The sequence below is a fragment of the Ischnura elegans genome, chromosome 5 (genome assembly GCF_921293095.1).
Source record: "Ischnura elegans chromosome 5, ioIscEleg1.1, whole genome shotgun sequence".
Taxonomy (NCBI): Eukaryota; Metazoa; Arthropoda; class Insecta; order Odonata; family Coenagrionidae; genus Ischnura; species Ischnura elegans.
The window spans coordinates 47,684,969-47,700,193 of NC_060250.1; the positions used below are offsets into that span (position 1 = coordinate 47,684,969).

The 15,225-nt window shown below is 36.9% G+C and overlaps 2 protein-coding genes across 5 annotated transcripts in view; one reads left to right on the forward strand and one right to left on the reverse strand.

Moving 5' to 3' along the window:
• Positions 1-762: 762 nt before the first annotated feature.
• On the forward strand, positions 763-13,490 carry LOC124158832 (chromosome transmission fidelity protein 8 homolog). The gene is made up of 4 exons (XM_046534185.1): positions 763-931; positions 6,715-6,775; positions 6,858-6,975; positions 13,124-13,490. The coding sequence occupies exons 2-4, from the start codon at positions 6,756-6,758 to the stop codon at positions 13,349-13,351; spliced, it is 366 nt and encodes a 121-aa protein (XP_046390141.1). The 5' UTR covers positions 763-931; positions 6,715-6,755; the 3' UTR covers positions 13,352-13,490.
• Positions 13,491-13,494: 4 nt separating this feature from the next.
• The window catches only part of LOC124158827 (intraflagellar transport protein 56), a 31,090-nt gene continuing 29,359 nt past the window's right edge, over positions 13,495-15,225 (reverse strand). For all 4 annotated transcript variants that reach the window (XM_046534176.1, XM_046534175.1, XM_046534174.1 and 1 more), the window contains one exon: positions 13,495-13,779. In XM_046534176.1, coding sequence (XP_046390132.1) covers positions 13,662-13,779 — 118 coding nt within the window. In that variant the 3' untranslated portion in view covers positions 13,495-13,661. The remainder of the gene's footprint in view (positions 13,780-15,225) is intronic.

Below are 15,225 nucleotides of genomic sequence, written 5' to 3' on the forward strand. Positions count from 1 at the left end.
AAATGGGGGATTTACAGGAGATTTCAGAGCTCTTCCGGTGTGTATGGAAAACACCCCTGCGGAATTAGGGGGATCCAGGGAAATTTTGTGATTGTCGATGTTGAAAATACGATTTTTTTAGGATTCAAAAACAGTAATTTTTACGAGCATTTAATAAATTATATGGATCGGATGAAGAAAAAGCTCAATGGCGGTTGTTGTAACCCAGAAAACAGCCCCCCTGGCTACACCACCATGGAAGACAACACCACTACTTCTATCCACCTGACCAACCTTCCCCTTCTTGAAGACAATGTATTCATTAGCATAAATACCCTCTCCTTCTCCCTTGACTCTATGCTCATAAACCAATTTCCTATACCTCCTTAGCCAAAACCTCCCCCCCTGGGGTTTCCTCTCCCCCATTCCCTTAACCCTGCACATGTCAAACCATTGAGTAGAAATATTCCATGCCAAAAGCATAGTATGTAGTACCTTTCTTCCGGAAAAAAGTTGAGCAGGTCGTTCGTTGAGGTTTTTGAATAACATAAAAACTATGGCCTCCATCAATATTGATTGTACTGTATTTATGGAGGCCATTATAATAACACACCATTGGACACCTTAAGCTATTTGAACTCCCGCCAATCAGCGGAAAGCAGCCGCGACTGAGCGCTTACACTTAGCTATGCTCAATACTGCCGAGCGCTGAATGCGCGAATGTCAGCGTCGGTTGAGCGTTGTAAGCGTAATTCATACGACGGCCTACTCCAGTCATTTGTTTTCGTGTATTTGGCGGTGAAATTGGTTCGGGTTAGTTCAGCCTGATGTTTTTCGATTTGGAGTGAAGTTAATGGGAAATTATTGATTAATGACACTAAAATTTTGTAATATTTATAAAGGAACGTTTGGAACATCAATTTTTCACATTTAAAAGTGTTTACATCTCTCGGTAAGGTTTGTTTTGCTTTTTCCAAAATTTTCTTTTCTCTCTTGCTGAACGCATGTAGCTGTCTTTTTCTCATTTCATATCTTATTTATTTTAATCCCCTATTTTGATTTAGATATAGTAATACAGGAAAATGGTGGGGTGTTGCTAAGAAATTGGTAATTTTACAGTGTTTATATTTAAATATATAAATCATTCATTTACCCTCTTTGAACAGCAGTAAGCAGTAGTATAAACTGATAGTAATGTTGCTATATTTTAATTGTATAAACATAGTAGGGTCATTCCATTTCAAATCAACCAGGCCATGACACCCACCGACTCGGATTTTCACAAAACTTACCATGGTCATACATTTTGGTATGATCAGAAATTGTGTGCAATTTTAGCCTCCAATTGTCATTTGTTAATGAAATATCAGCAATTGAAATTTGGGCGTGACCCCTAAAGTGCCGCAACGTGCAACACATGGTGATTTTTATTTTCATCCATAACTCCATTCCTGTGAGATGAAAAGTCATGATTTTTTTTCTAATGCTAAGTGGTCCATAATGATCCCACTATTATCATTAAATATTCACTGCATGAAGTAATTCAGCTGCAAAAAAATAAAGTTTACAAAAAAATCTCTCTTGCACTATTTTTCATTATCAGCATCCACAGGGAAAGGCCATGCGAGTACAGACTCCTGGTTTAGTTTAAAGTAATCACTAATGTATGAGCAAAGATCCTGATGAAAAAAAATCGTGAGTCCGGCGTTCCTTTTAGTAAAAAAAAATACTCGTTCATGTTCACGGGGAAAAAATGGCTCTTTTTCAAGGCACCTAGAAATTACACAATTTAGAGGAGATATAAGCTAATACTCATGATTAAACAATATTGGATCATGCATTATCTCACTATAGTGTATGCTACTGGTTCTTAGAGTAGGAAACACATAGGCAATAATGTGAATGTACTCCCCAACGTACTGCTAATTTCGTGCTTTCAGGACTATTCCTATTAAGCTGTATCTTCCATGAGTAATGGGTAACTGAATAGTATGGTATAAAATGTAAAGCCAGAAGAGAGCCATCAGAAAGTTTTCAAATTTCAGTCTGGGTGAAGTTAATTAATTTCTCATTCATATGGTGCTGTCTTAGTGATATCCTGGTTGAATTTCAGACTAAGTAACTCATATTAGTGTGACTGATAACTAGGCTTACATTGTAGCATCTCTTTTTCACATTGAGGTCTGTCATGCCATGTCAGAGATAGCATTGTGTAGTGTTGGCAAAGAACACAGTTCTGAATGCCACAAAAAAGAACCCAAACTTTTTATTTCAAGGAACTACCAGAAGTGGACAGAGAATCAATTGCCCTGCTGTGCAATATTCCTTTTTCATCACTGTTGACTTGTGTGATAATAATGAAGAAGCAGTTCATCATTATGTCTCGTTTCCACTCCATCTCGCCTGAAACCTCAGATTACATTTACTTGTGTGCTCTCATCATCTTCATTGCTACTTAAAGAAATGCGAGTGTTACCAGCTTAAATGCTGTACCCCTTTGCCATACATAAAGGTCCTGTGAGGACCATACCTCTAAAAAAAGTCTAAGCCTATGTGAGCAGCGGGCAGCCTGGTGAAGCCTGGAGAAAAATTTTGCTGTAGGTGTGACAAGAGGATTTCCAAAATTTGTAAAAGTGAAGTTGTTTCCAATGGCAGTGAGGAAAGCGAGAGAGAACTTACACCAGTTAAGTCTGTGGTGGAAAGTGATAGAAAATAAGAAGAAGCCAACTGCAGATTGGAGGCTTTAGACTGCTCTCCTTTGAAATTACATTCTTTGTCTTCTCACAGTAGACACTCATATGGAAAAGGAAAGATAACACAGGCTAAGCATTACCTTGTTTCTAAAGTGTCTGGTGCATTGAAATTAGTGAATCCATCCCTGGAAAATATAAGTAGTAATGAAGATGAGAGTGACAGTCAACTCATCAAGCGAAAGGCAGCCAACTTGGATGGCCTGCTGACTAAAATTAAGACTAATTGCCAACAGTTAGTTGGCAGGGTAAAATTCAAATGCTGACCCTGGCCCCTTTATCTTGGTCTAGGAAAAGGATTATGAGTGAATTTCATGTTTCAGACTACACTGTGAGACAGTCAAAAAAGTTACTTGATGAGAAGGGAATTTCTGCTATGCCATCACCATGTACAGGGAAACCACGTCTAAACTCCACAGAAGAGCTGAAGGAAAATTTTTACCAGCTTGACAAGAATCCTAGACAGATTCCTGGAGTCAAAGATAAAGTCAGTGTGAGTAAGAATGAGTAGGTACATGGAGAAGAGGATGATTTTATATAACCTGAAGAAACTTCATGTGCTCTTCTAAGAGCAATATCCACAAGAAAAAATTGGGTTCTCCAAATTTTGTTCACTTCAGCCAAAATGGTGTGTGATGGCTGGTGCTTCTAGGACTCATTCAGTTTGTGTTTGTGTCATACATCAAAATGTGAAACTGCTAATTAGTGCCTTGCAATTGAAGGAAGCATAAGAAGTTGATTGCTATCATCATCTGTGACAAAAACAATGCAGATTGTATGCTCAGAAAATGTTTTTACTGTCCAGATCCTTCCAGGATATCATCATTTCTAAATTTTGTGAATATGACCCTTCTGATACAGTGAAATATAGGCAGTGGGTTTCCACTGATAGAACAGAACTTCAGTTGTATATATCATCCATTGATGAACTCTTGGACATTCTATACCTCAAAATGAATAAACTGATACCACATTATTACGTCACCTAAGAACAATCCTCGTTTGTTAAAAGAAGGAAAGAAAAACAATTCCAGGAACAAGAAATTTACATCACTTTTGTGCCTTTATCAGATAGAAAAGTCGCTGCAAAGTTCACTGGCCTGGATGATGAGTACAGCATTATATTTTATTTTTGTTCTGAAACAGTGGATTTCCCAGATAATTTGGCTGTTGGTTCACATGCAGTGTGTATTTATAGCAAGCAGTGGTACATTGGAGCAATGAAAGCTTTCAACCATGAAGATGGTGATATTTCAGTTAAATTCATGACACCTAAAGGGCCCTCAACTTCATTCTCTTGGCCAGAGAGATATGATGTTTGCTGTGTGCCACAACGGTACTTATTGTGTGTGCTTTATTCTCATGCAACCACAAGCTCTAGGAGGTCATACTACTTCTTGAGGGAGGAAGTGGACAACATTAAAAAAAAAATATTTAGACTTTGTGAAAAACAATGAGACATCTTAGAATGTGGTCAGCCAGTTAAAAAGAGAAGGCTCACTTTCAAATCAATTGGTAAGGTCATTAATTTAATTTTACTGTTTTTGCCAAAATTTCCAATGATATACAATGACTAAATGAAACATTGAAAATAAGCATTAGGATAAAGTACCTGAGAAATTTCTCAATTCAAATGATTTGATGACGGTTACCTTTGACATTTGATAATGTACATTCCTGTGATGTAAATACATCTGGAAATGAAATGTATTTGGTCTTTGGACACAGATTAAAAGATATGTAGAATGTAATAGTGTACAATGGATCATGCAGTTTTTTTATTAATACTCCCTCTGCTCTAATAGTCCTGAAAGCACGAAATTAGCAGTACGTTGGGGAGTACATTCACATGATTGCCTTTGTGTTTCCTACTCTAAGAACCAGTAGCATACACTATAGTGAGATAATGCATGATCCAATATTGTTTAATCATGAGTATTAGCTTATATCTCCTCTAAATTGTGTAATTTCTAGGTGCCTTGAAAAAGAGCCATTTTTTCCCCGTGAACATGAACGAGTATTTTTTTTTACTAAAAGGAACGCCGGACTCACGATTTTTTTTCATCAGGATCTTTGCTCATACATTAGTGATTACTTTAAACTAAACCAGGAGTCTGTACTCGCATGGCCTTTCCCTGTGGATGCTGATAATGAAAAATAGTGCAAGGGAGATTTTTTTGTAAACTTTATTTTTTTGCAGCTGAATTACTTCATGCAGTGAATATTTAATGATAATAGTGGGATCATTATGGACCACTTAGCATTAGAAAAAAATCATGACTTTTCATCTCACAGGAATGGAGTTATGGATGAAAATAAAAATCACCATGTGTTGCACGTTGCGGCACTTTAGGGGTCACGCCCAAATTTCAATTGCTGATATTTCATTAACAAATGACAATTGGAAGCTAAAATTGCACACAACCTCTAATAATACCAAAATTTATGACCATGGTAAGTTTCATGAAAATCCGAGTCGGTGGGTGTCATTTGGTCAAAATATTGGTTGATTTGACATGGAATGACCCAGTACAAGATTTGTAAAAAACTTGATAATTCATCTTGAATTTCCGCTCCCTCTTTTGGGACGCTGCATTTACGGATGCATTAATTTAAATTTTCGGATTCAGATTCGATTTCTTCAGTGAATTTAAAGTTGACATATCTGATGAAAGGCATTATCCGCAGATATTTGGATCCAAGGTACCCAATGGAACCATCGCCAATAAGTATCATAAGGTTAAGACTACAACCCACATAGCAAAAAATATCTTCTAGATGCCTACAAAATATCTAGAACGACTTCAGCCAATGTCTAGAAAATATCTTGTATTACCTTCTAAATATTATGTAGATATCTGAATGTCCGCTTTTCTGATATCTACAAGATATCTTTGAGAAGACATTTTTTAGACATTTATATTCAAATTGTATCCATTGGGAAAATTCAGGATAAAATGTAATACTTTTCGGTGTACCAAGAGTTTATTTTCAACTGACAGCCTACTGGTGGAGCATGAGGTGATGGTAGCATGCCTTATCTGGGGGATTCTACCTGAATATTGGAATCTCTCTGGCATTCACTTCTTTTTAATGGGGGCTTCCTCCTCCGATTCCAAATTTGAAGTTACCAAAGCAGCTTACAATTTCCTTTTAGAATTTTCTTAGGAGTCTGCAACATTTTCAATGAATGTTAGTTCAGTGTCTTGCAATACATTTGGGTCTTGAAGAATTTTTAACGCAAGTTTTTGCCAACGTATTTAAATGCCTTCATCAGGGTTATGAATGAATGGTATTTATATGAATGAGTTCATAAATGTGATAATTAAAAGGTAATGGTAATATTTATTACGATAGTATAAAAATAGTTTTAAATCAATTATAAAAAGCAGACTAAAATTTTGACATACCTTTCATTCCATTGAATATGATTTGTTTATTGATGGTAAGTAAGCTGAGACACTTCATAGTTACCTATCAATTTTGATTTCAATGGACTTATACAAAGAGTTTCTGCTCAAAAAGACACATGCTAAACATCTAGTAGATTTTTATAATACCCAAGATATTGAAGACATTTTCCAGACTCTAGTATATAGTTAAAATATCCAAGACGTTGAAGATATTTTCTAGACATCTAGAGGATATTTTGTGCTATGTGGGAAGTGAATACCTCTCCGACCACTGTAAGTGCCGTGAAGAGTTAGGTGAGAAATGTTTCGTAAATTTTTGCTTTGAAAGTGGAAAATTTTATAATTGTCAAAAGTCCAGGCAAACGACCGAGACACCTTGCCATGGGAGTAAGAAAAACACCGCTTTTTTTACTTTAGCTCAGATGCTCAAAATAAGGGTTTATCTCTTACATGAGTTTATACGGTAATTTGACTTTCCCTGGCGTATCCCTAGTCTCCCTGATGGATTTTCAATCCCAAGACTTTTCCCTAATTTTAAAATCTCTGCACTTACTTTTCTTTTTACGATGCAGGGCTTCACTTCAGCTCACGTTGACAGAAGACTGTCTCAAAAATGCAAATATTAATAAATGTGTAAGTATTTATGACATGTTTTGAGTGAAGTTAAATTATTTGTAAATAATATGTCAGTTAAAGTATAAGTCCTTTTTTTCAGTTCAACGGTGGAAAAAACTAAGGAGTGGGCAATCATAGAGTTACAAGGAGATTTAGAGTCAAGAATTCATTCTGATGTGGCTGGAAAATTCATTGGAGATCTTCATTACAGCCAGCAGGTAACCTTAAGTAGAAGGTTCCCTTTTCACGCAGTAATTCCTTAATTTCTCAATGAGTAAAATATTAAATTCCTTCATTTTACGAGGAGTAAAATGTTTAGGAGTGAAACTACTGATGAAATGGCATTTGCCAATGAGAATTCTTATTTCTGAGTTCTTAATGTCTTGTCAAATTGATCACCGTTTTGACCATAGCTACATAAGATTTTCACAGAATTTGCTATGAAGAACACTTACGAAAGAACCTCAAGTGAAAACACCTGCAAAACATTTCCTGATTTTCATACATGTTGCGTAGGGAACATCCTTTTTTTTTTTTTACTTGTAAAAAAAATAGTGGGGAATAATCAGAATTTGGAATGAATGGTGAAATATTAAAAAAAAAAGTAATTTTCACCTTTCCATTACATCATCATTATAGCAGAATGATGAGATTTGTCCTTTCAACATTTTTTTCTTCGAAATTTCTTCCAAAAGGGCAAAAATATGATATCGTGCCACAAAAGTGTCAAGATAAAATAAATATATAATAAGACGCACATTTTTTTCACGTCATTCTCAACAAACATTAGAATTTCCATTCTGAAGACACCTTCTCGGAAGTAGTTTAAAGAGGTGCTGATTGGGGAGAAAATAGTTTTTTGAGCAATGTATCAGTGCATTGCCACAGAGAAGAATAACCTTACCTGTTGTAATATTTTTATTTCTTCGCAAACTTCACAAATACAGTTGAAACAAAATTAGAACACTTTTTATCCCGGCGAACACATCAGGAGCGCCGACGCGCACACACGCACGCCACTCTTTTTCCAACCATCTCCCCAATTCTCCCTCCTGCGCTGTCAACAACAATTGATCCATTCTATTTTTGCTGTTCATTATTGCCTGCTTCATTGTCTTTCTCCCATCAGTTGTTACATTAACATTCAACCCAAAATAACTCAAAATTAATTGTTACACTGTCTATCAGGGAATTTCATGCCATTCGAATTTCACAATCATAAAGAAAGGCACATCATTAGAGGCAGCTGGTTCTGAGGTTTACAACTGAGTGTTTGCATGTTTTTCGCTTGATAGATATTCCAATATGTTGACTTGCTGCTGTATTACGACACTTCCACTGCACAAACAATCAACAATCGCCCACAGAATCAAATCCGCTCATCTAGTACTACTAGGGCTACTATGAGCAGATTTGATTCGGTGGGTGATTGTTGAGCATTTGTGCAGCAGAGGTATCAATTAGCCTCTTCCATTCATAACTTATTTTAATACACAGCAGACACTCGCATTAAAATAGGTTCAACATGTGATTTAGTTTGCGTTCTGTCTAAGCTTATTTTGTATGCCCTTTTTAATTTGTCAATTTTTTTCCACTCACACAATGTGCTATCCTTTATGCAATTCTATTGTTTATTTGCTAACCAATCATTATTATCACAGTAACATTTACATGCACTATGTATCTTTAAACTGATGCTTCATCTGGAAATAATTCAGTGTTCGATGTAATTTACATTACTATCACTCCTCCAAACTTATTAATACATATCCTTATGAGAGGTTTTACAGCAAGTGCTTTAAGTAATAAGTGCTTCTTCAAAGATTTGAAGTAAAAATTTGAAAGTTAATAGACATTCCTCAAAGCTCATAAGGATATTTTTTGGCTGTTCAGCGACTTGCACAATCTTTTTTTCTGAATCTTAGAATTTGTAGTCTACAGGTAAACAACAGAATTTGATATACTTCACTGACAAGGGGAGACAACGTACCTTACTCTGCCTTTTTCAATGCCGTGTTTTTTTATGGCATTCGAAATGGCGAACACATCTTCGAACTGGTAGTGGTTCCTTAAATAACTTAATACCATTATGACGATAACAAAATCCTCTCATGCTTGTTCTTGCTGCAATTAAAATTAATTATTAACTTGTCGCCTTATGATCAAAATGAAGACTACAAAATACGTATACTGCTGTGAGGTTGCCCCAAACCCTGGCCCCCGAGGTGAGAGTTGACGGTGCTAACCACTACACAAACTGACCCATCTGCAGAAGGGTGCATTATTTTGGAATAGACCTCTGGACAAAATTTTAATTTGCCTTCAAATATGTTCTAAAAAATCAATAATGATAAATATATACGTAAAACGTTAATTATATGTAATAATTTTCCATGGAATGTTTTTTAATCGCAAGAAAAGGAAGCTTTTCTCATCAGCAGACACTCCCACCTCAATACGTATTTCCATTGGCTGACGGAAATATGACGTCAGCTCATGCAACCATGCGGCGGTCCCATGAAATTTATGGGGGTTCGGCGGATTTGCAAGGAGATCTTCAGCACGGATCGGCACTTCGTTAGCGTTTCACTTTGCGAAGTGTACATAATATCGCCGTGACGTGCTTTTCCGAAGAGTGAAAAAGGTACTAGGGATATTATTTTGCTTCTGTGGGCATCATGGATCCTGGTTTCGGTAAGGGAGACGCGAGAAACTAGCCTAAAATTTCAACTGCCTCAATGTTTACATTCATAAGTAGAAATAGTAACTACATAAATTCTGAGACCCGGGGAGTGAAGATGGCTAGGTGAGTATATCGCCACGATTGGAAATTGATTTTCTTAGGGTATTAGTTGATGTTAACGTTTCTAAATCCTTTTTTTCACATAGAGTCGGACGAGAAGAATACGGCGATGATGCTATAGGTTACGTGCAAGTTAAGCGTGATAAAAATGAATGCATCGTCCGTGCTCGTATTCGTAGGTTCGATTGAAGGCCTATGTTGTTGAAGCCCGTCTTTTGGAGGAGAGCGGCGAAAGCGAAGTTGTGACTCTTTCGTGTAAGGATTGCATAGCCAGTTTGGGTACGTAAGACTTTACTCTTGAGTGGTATTGTATCTTTTTTATTTGGCATTTAAAGGTAAACAAATTTTCCTGTTATTTATTTGTGTAGAACAACCTGATGAAATTTTTAAGTGGTGAAATCTCCGATTTAATAGACCTAACAATTAGTAATTCCTGAAGTGTGGAAAATATAATATGGAACTTCTTCGAAGTAGCCCACTTCCTCAAAATTTCACTTTTAAGTAACTTAATGGGATAAAAAAATTCCCCTTTTCCTGTTGCTGTTCCTTATATTCTTTACCTGCAGCAAAAATATATGAGATAAAACTATCCGCTTATTATTATTACATTTGTTACCTATCAAAGAGCTATAGGGTTCTACGGTACTTATTAATTTGGTTTTGAAAGCATATATTCGAGTTACTCTAACGTTGTAAACTCCAGTCTTTCCCTAGTTTCAAGAGAGAATTACTTCAGTTAATGATATTAGAGTTTTCTTAGTAAGTACCAATAAATCAAGAAACTGAAATTCGTCGGCACTTTTTCATCCGAACAGTTCGTCGTTCACCGTCTTGGGGGACCGAGTGAAAATACTTATTTGAGGCATTCCCACTAGTATTACTGCACATAGGCACAATGCAGTACTTATAGCTGTGCTTCGACAAATCGACGAAATACATACGACAACAAAAACGGCGTAATATCCACAATATCACTAATTTTTACCTCCTCTACAGTAATGCGCACGGACGCGAACGACACTATTGCATGAGCTGACGTCATTCAAGATGGCAGTGGTGCGCATTACGTTCTTCTTGCATGGCAAGTGACAGCTATTTTAAATGCTCGAAATAAAAAAATGCAAGATTATACGGCCAAAGTGTTACACCACTTAGGTTAATATTTACACGTACTTTTCAGAAAGGTCTTTACCTTGATAGGTGTCCAGAGGTCTATTATATAAGGCTTGTTAAAAGTACCGCATGAAAATTAATTAATAACAGCCAAATTAACGCCGATTCAATGGAGCCACTATCAGTTCCGAGATGTGTTTGCCATATGGAATGTCATAAAAAATACAGCATCATAAAAGGCAGAGCAATGTAACATGGTCTCCCCTTGTGATTCATTTCCTATTACATGCAGGAAGCACAATATTTAGTTCGTGCTAGACACAATGCTGCACCATTTTGTAGCATCAGTGGGAGGAGAAAACAATTAGGCCCAAAGTCCTGCAGTATGCTTATTCCATAAAGACAACATACTACAGTAGATTCTCATTAATACGAACAACGTTATTACGAAGTTCTCGTTATTACGAAGTAAATCGTTGATCCCAGCAAAAAGGCCTATCCAAGCTAGAATGAAAGAAACGTTATTACGAAATTTTCGTTTTTACGAAGTTACTAACCTCAGTCCCGGTCCCGGTAGTTACAAAATAAACTTTAATACGAATTTCCACGCATAAGCAACGACAGTATGCGGATATTCACTGTGCTAAGTTTTAGTAATCGTACCACATTTAAGTTCTTCTCGTGTACTGTGCCCAAGAGCGTCAATTATGGTTCTTTATTCAGTTTACACGCAACATATAGTAAGCTTCATTCCTGTGGAGTCATGGTGACCAACTCATTACCGCTCGTAAATTGGACTTACAGTTAGTCCTCTTCCTACGCACATTCAATTTATGAATTTTCAGAGAAACAAGCATTCAAAATGTTCACATTTCCATTTTGGCACCTTTCAATTTGGCCTATGCTACACTTTGTGGCGTAGAGGAACTCTCACTGTGGGCAGGGGTGGATCCAGGATTTCTTTCTGGGGGGACACAAGCAAAGCCGTACCCAGGATTTTGTTCTGGGGGGTATCCTGTAATACAAAAAGGATACCCTGTAATACAAAACGAACGCATTGATAATGGGACCGTATTAATAATCTTGTATATTTTTTAAGGGTCTGGGGGGGGGCACGTGCCCTTGTGCCCCCTTCCCCTAGATCTGCCTATGACTGTGGGCACAATCTGAACAAAGTGTCATTGAATCCACTATGAATTTAGGAACTGTTCAGCGTTTCACCTATTCTTCTTCACCATGGGGAGCTATTTTTTCGGATGCGTCAAGGGGAGTTATTTTTCCAGATGCGTCGCTTGCCCAGCTAGATCAGTTGGTCACAATTGTGATTTAGCGCATAAGTGTAATGCAGTGTTGCATTCTGCAGGATAATCGTACTCTTCGATTCCTTGCAATCAGTCCAGCCAGCAAGAGTTGTCTGATGGTGGCACAAGAGGAGGGGTGGATAACCCTGCGCCAGCACGGTTTATAGCCAGTCACTGTCCCCCAAATGCACCTCACACACTCACCTAGTCATGCATCGTTGTCACATGCATATGGAGCACCAAAATTAGCCTGATCCACCAAAACAAGCCCTTTATTCAAATCACCAAAACAAGTGATTCTTCCTTGGGGTCCTTCACGCTCGTCGTCCCTTCCGGCTCCTTTCTTAACGGAACCATTTGTAGGCGTTTCCCTATATTACCTGGCAACCTTGCCCCCTACCCAGACCTGCCTGTCATCGGACAACTCTCGTTGGCTGGACTGTATGTTTATCAACTTAGGAACAAGGCCATGGAATGCATCTAGTTCATAGATCAGACTTTCTGTATTTGGGAGGATATCTACCCTTGATTGCATCATGCCGCATTCTTCTGTTGAGAAACTGAAATGAATTTTCCTGTTTGTATATATTTCCGCGTAATTTAATCGCGTTTATTATATACGGTTTTTTTTGACAATTCCTAAAAGAAACATTCATATCAACTTCGTTATTACTAACCTCCGATTTTTCGATCCCTTGAACTTTGTAATAACAAGAGTCTACTTTAGTGCATACTAGTCCGTGTAAGCAACTCATAATTTCTTTGGGACAGCATTTGGCACCACACCTACCAGTCATGCCAGTGTGGCATCAGTGATTTTGTAGTGGTGACAACAAGTGAAAAGGGATGGATGAAATGGAATAATTGTGCAGATATTTAATAAAATATGTATGTGGTTGGTGGGAAATAGCTGTGAAAAGTGATGCTACTGATAAAATTTGTTTGATTTTATTACAAAACAAAAAATAAAATAGTTTACTCTTCTTGAACTTCAGTCCACCTTGTAGTCCAGTGAAATCTTGTCACAATAATGTAATGCTCACGTTTATGACTAAAAATCTGAAATTTTTAAATAAATGCATTTAAATGGCATGTATTTCAATAGATATATTTAAATACCTGAGGATAATTTTATTCATATTTTTTCAGAAAATCCCAATCCTCATAATAGGACATCATATACTTCACGGAAAATTAATTCCACTAGAGAAACCATTTGCTGTTTTAGAGAAACGTAAAACAGCAAATTTAGATGCTGGATTGAGGGAGAATGGCAATAAATGTGTGTATGAGGTAAAAACTATAGTTCATAAGAAGCTAATATTCAAAACAAGGCCTAAGCCTATAATAGCCAATGTATATGCTGGACAAGCATAACTGTAAGATAGAAATGATCTCTATATGCATTATGTGAGATTCATTACATTATTTTATAACAATTGTCTTTTGTGACCTGTGTGCTCCTATTTTCAATTTTAAAAACTGTCATAAATATGCAATGCATAATAAGGAATAACAAATTGGTATTAAAAAGTGTATTTATTTTTACAATAGACTTAAGTCTGTATTCTAATTGAGCTAATTATTTATTCATGAATTATAATCATGAATAAACAAGCATACTTAAATGGAGTATGTAGTTGTAAATTTCAGTGAGAGTCTTCATTTTATTCTCACTCTTTTGTACTCATATGAAAACATTTATCTTGTTTTCTTTTGCCCATGTCTTAATCACCTTTATCATTTGCTCTACTCCTGGCTTGTTAGATGTCTTTAGCAGTTGAATAGCATCTTTTAGTATGGATCTGAAAATTAAAATATTACTCATTTAATGATGTGACCAGAGACATGGATGGCATAAACCAAAACATGTGGATTTTTTTGTCCTCAACTTCTTTAAAATGGCGCATAAAATTCAGAGGTCAATGATTTTTTCAATCAAGTTGTCCACTTAAAGTTTATATTATACCAGTTACAACAGAAGTGACTGAGAATGTCTATTAATGTGTTCTGCCTTTTCCTGAGGAGAGAGACAACATAAAAGAGTGTGCTCTGCTGACAATATGTATATTAAAATGAATTATTTTTTACGCTACTTCCCAACACTCAATTCTCTTTTGTGTGCATGCAATAATTATTATATGTCCCTTTTGTAATGAAACTAGAGATGTGCAAATAGTAACGGCGAATACTCGAATGCTAGAAAGTATTCGATATTCGAGGTCTCAAATAATTATGCTAAAGGTACCGTCTCGAATACCTTGAATATCGCGCCATACACTGTCGCACGCACGTCATTGGTAGTTGACGCGGAAAAATGTAGAGAACTCTAGTCGTTTAGTGCATGCAGTGCCGTTTTCGGCAAGTTGACAAACTACATCAAATTCGTGGATTAGAGCGGTGAAAAGAGTTTTACTTGGAGAACCGAAAATGATCGGGTGAAAAAATCCGAAAATCCCCGGTTTCCCCCACCAGTAGAACCTCAGTGCCGTGGGATAGTAACTACATACAAAGAACAATTCCCAAAATCCACTACCCCCTCCATCCATCAGCCCTCTGCCCCTCCTCCGATGCTTTCCTCCTCTCAGAAATCAAACAAGAGGCACCAGCTCGCGCAGGGTTCGTATTATGAAATCCATAAATCAAAAGTTTCGATAGAAAATATCAAGTTACAGGAGAATAATAGAATCGTGTTTCACCCTTCCCTCTTTCTCCCCCACTGACCTTTTTCTGCCTACCTGCTTTGAAGTACCCATTTTTGGGGGTCAACTGGTGCATGAGTCATCTATTAGCCCAAAAGTTGTCTAACAATGACTTTCGGCAATTGATATTACATCTTTATTGGATTAAAATATTAGTAATGTGCGCGTAATTTAAAAAAGAATAATACCAAACATGACGTATTTCTGACTTTATTTAAGCATTTTACGCAAGAAAATAAATGTCAAAATACGATGGAGACTTAGCATTCTGGCGAAACTCGATATCCTCGCAGCTGAGCTTCTCAGAAGTTGATGCCATATTTTTTTTCCGAAAACATATATCAAGTTACAATTTATGAGTTATGCTATAAATCTCTATCGTCACAGTCACAGACAAAGGGATATTTTCCCAGGATATTTGGTTTCTCCCTGCTAGCGATTTGAATTCATCTGCTATCTCGTGAGAACTTCTAAAGATGGACTGAAAATAATTGAAGAAAATCCGGCAGAGAAGCGCGTGTATTTTGCGAAACGCCTTGAATTGTCCAC

Coding starts and splice junctions, on each gene's coding strand:
- LOC124158832 (XM_046534185.1), top strand. CDS start 6,756: ATGCAAATATTAATAAATGT. Junction 6,776..6,857: donor ATGCAAATATTAATAAATGT/GTAAGTATTTAT, acceptor CCTTTTTTTCAG/TTCAACGGTGGAAAAAACTA. Junction 6,976..13,123: donor ATCTTCATTACAGCCAGCAG/GTAACCTTAAGT, acceptor ATATTTTTTCAG/AAAATCCCAATCCTCATAAT.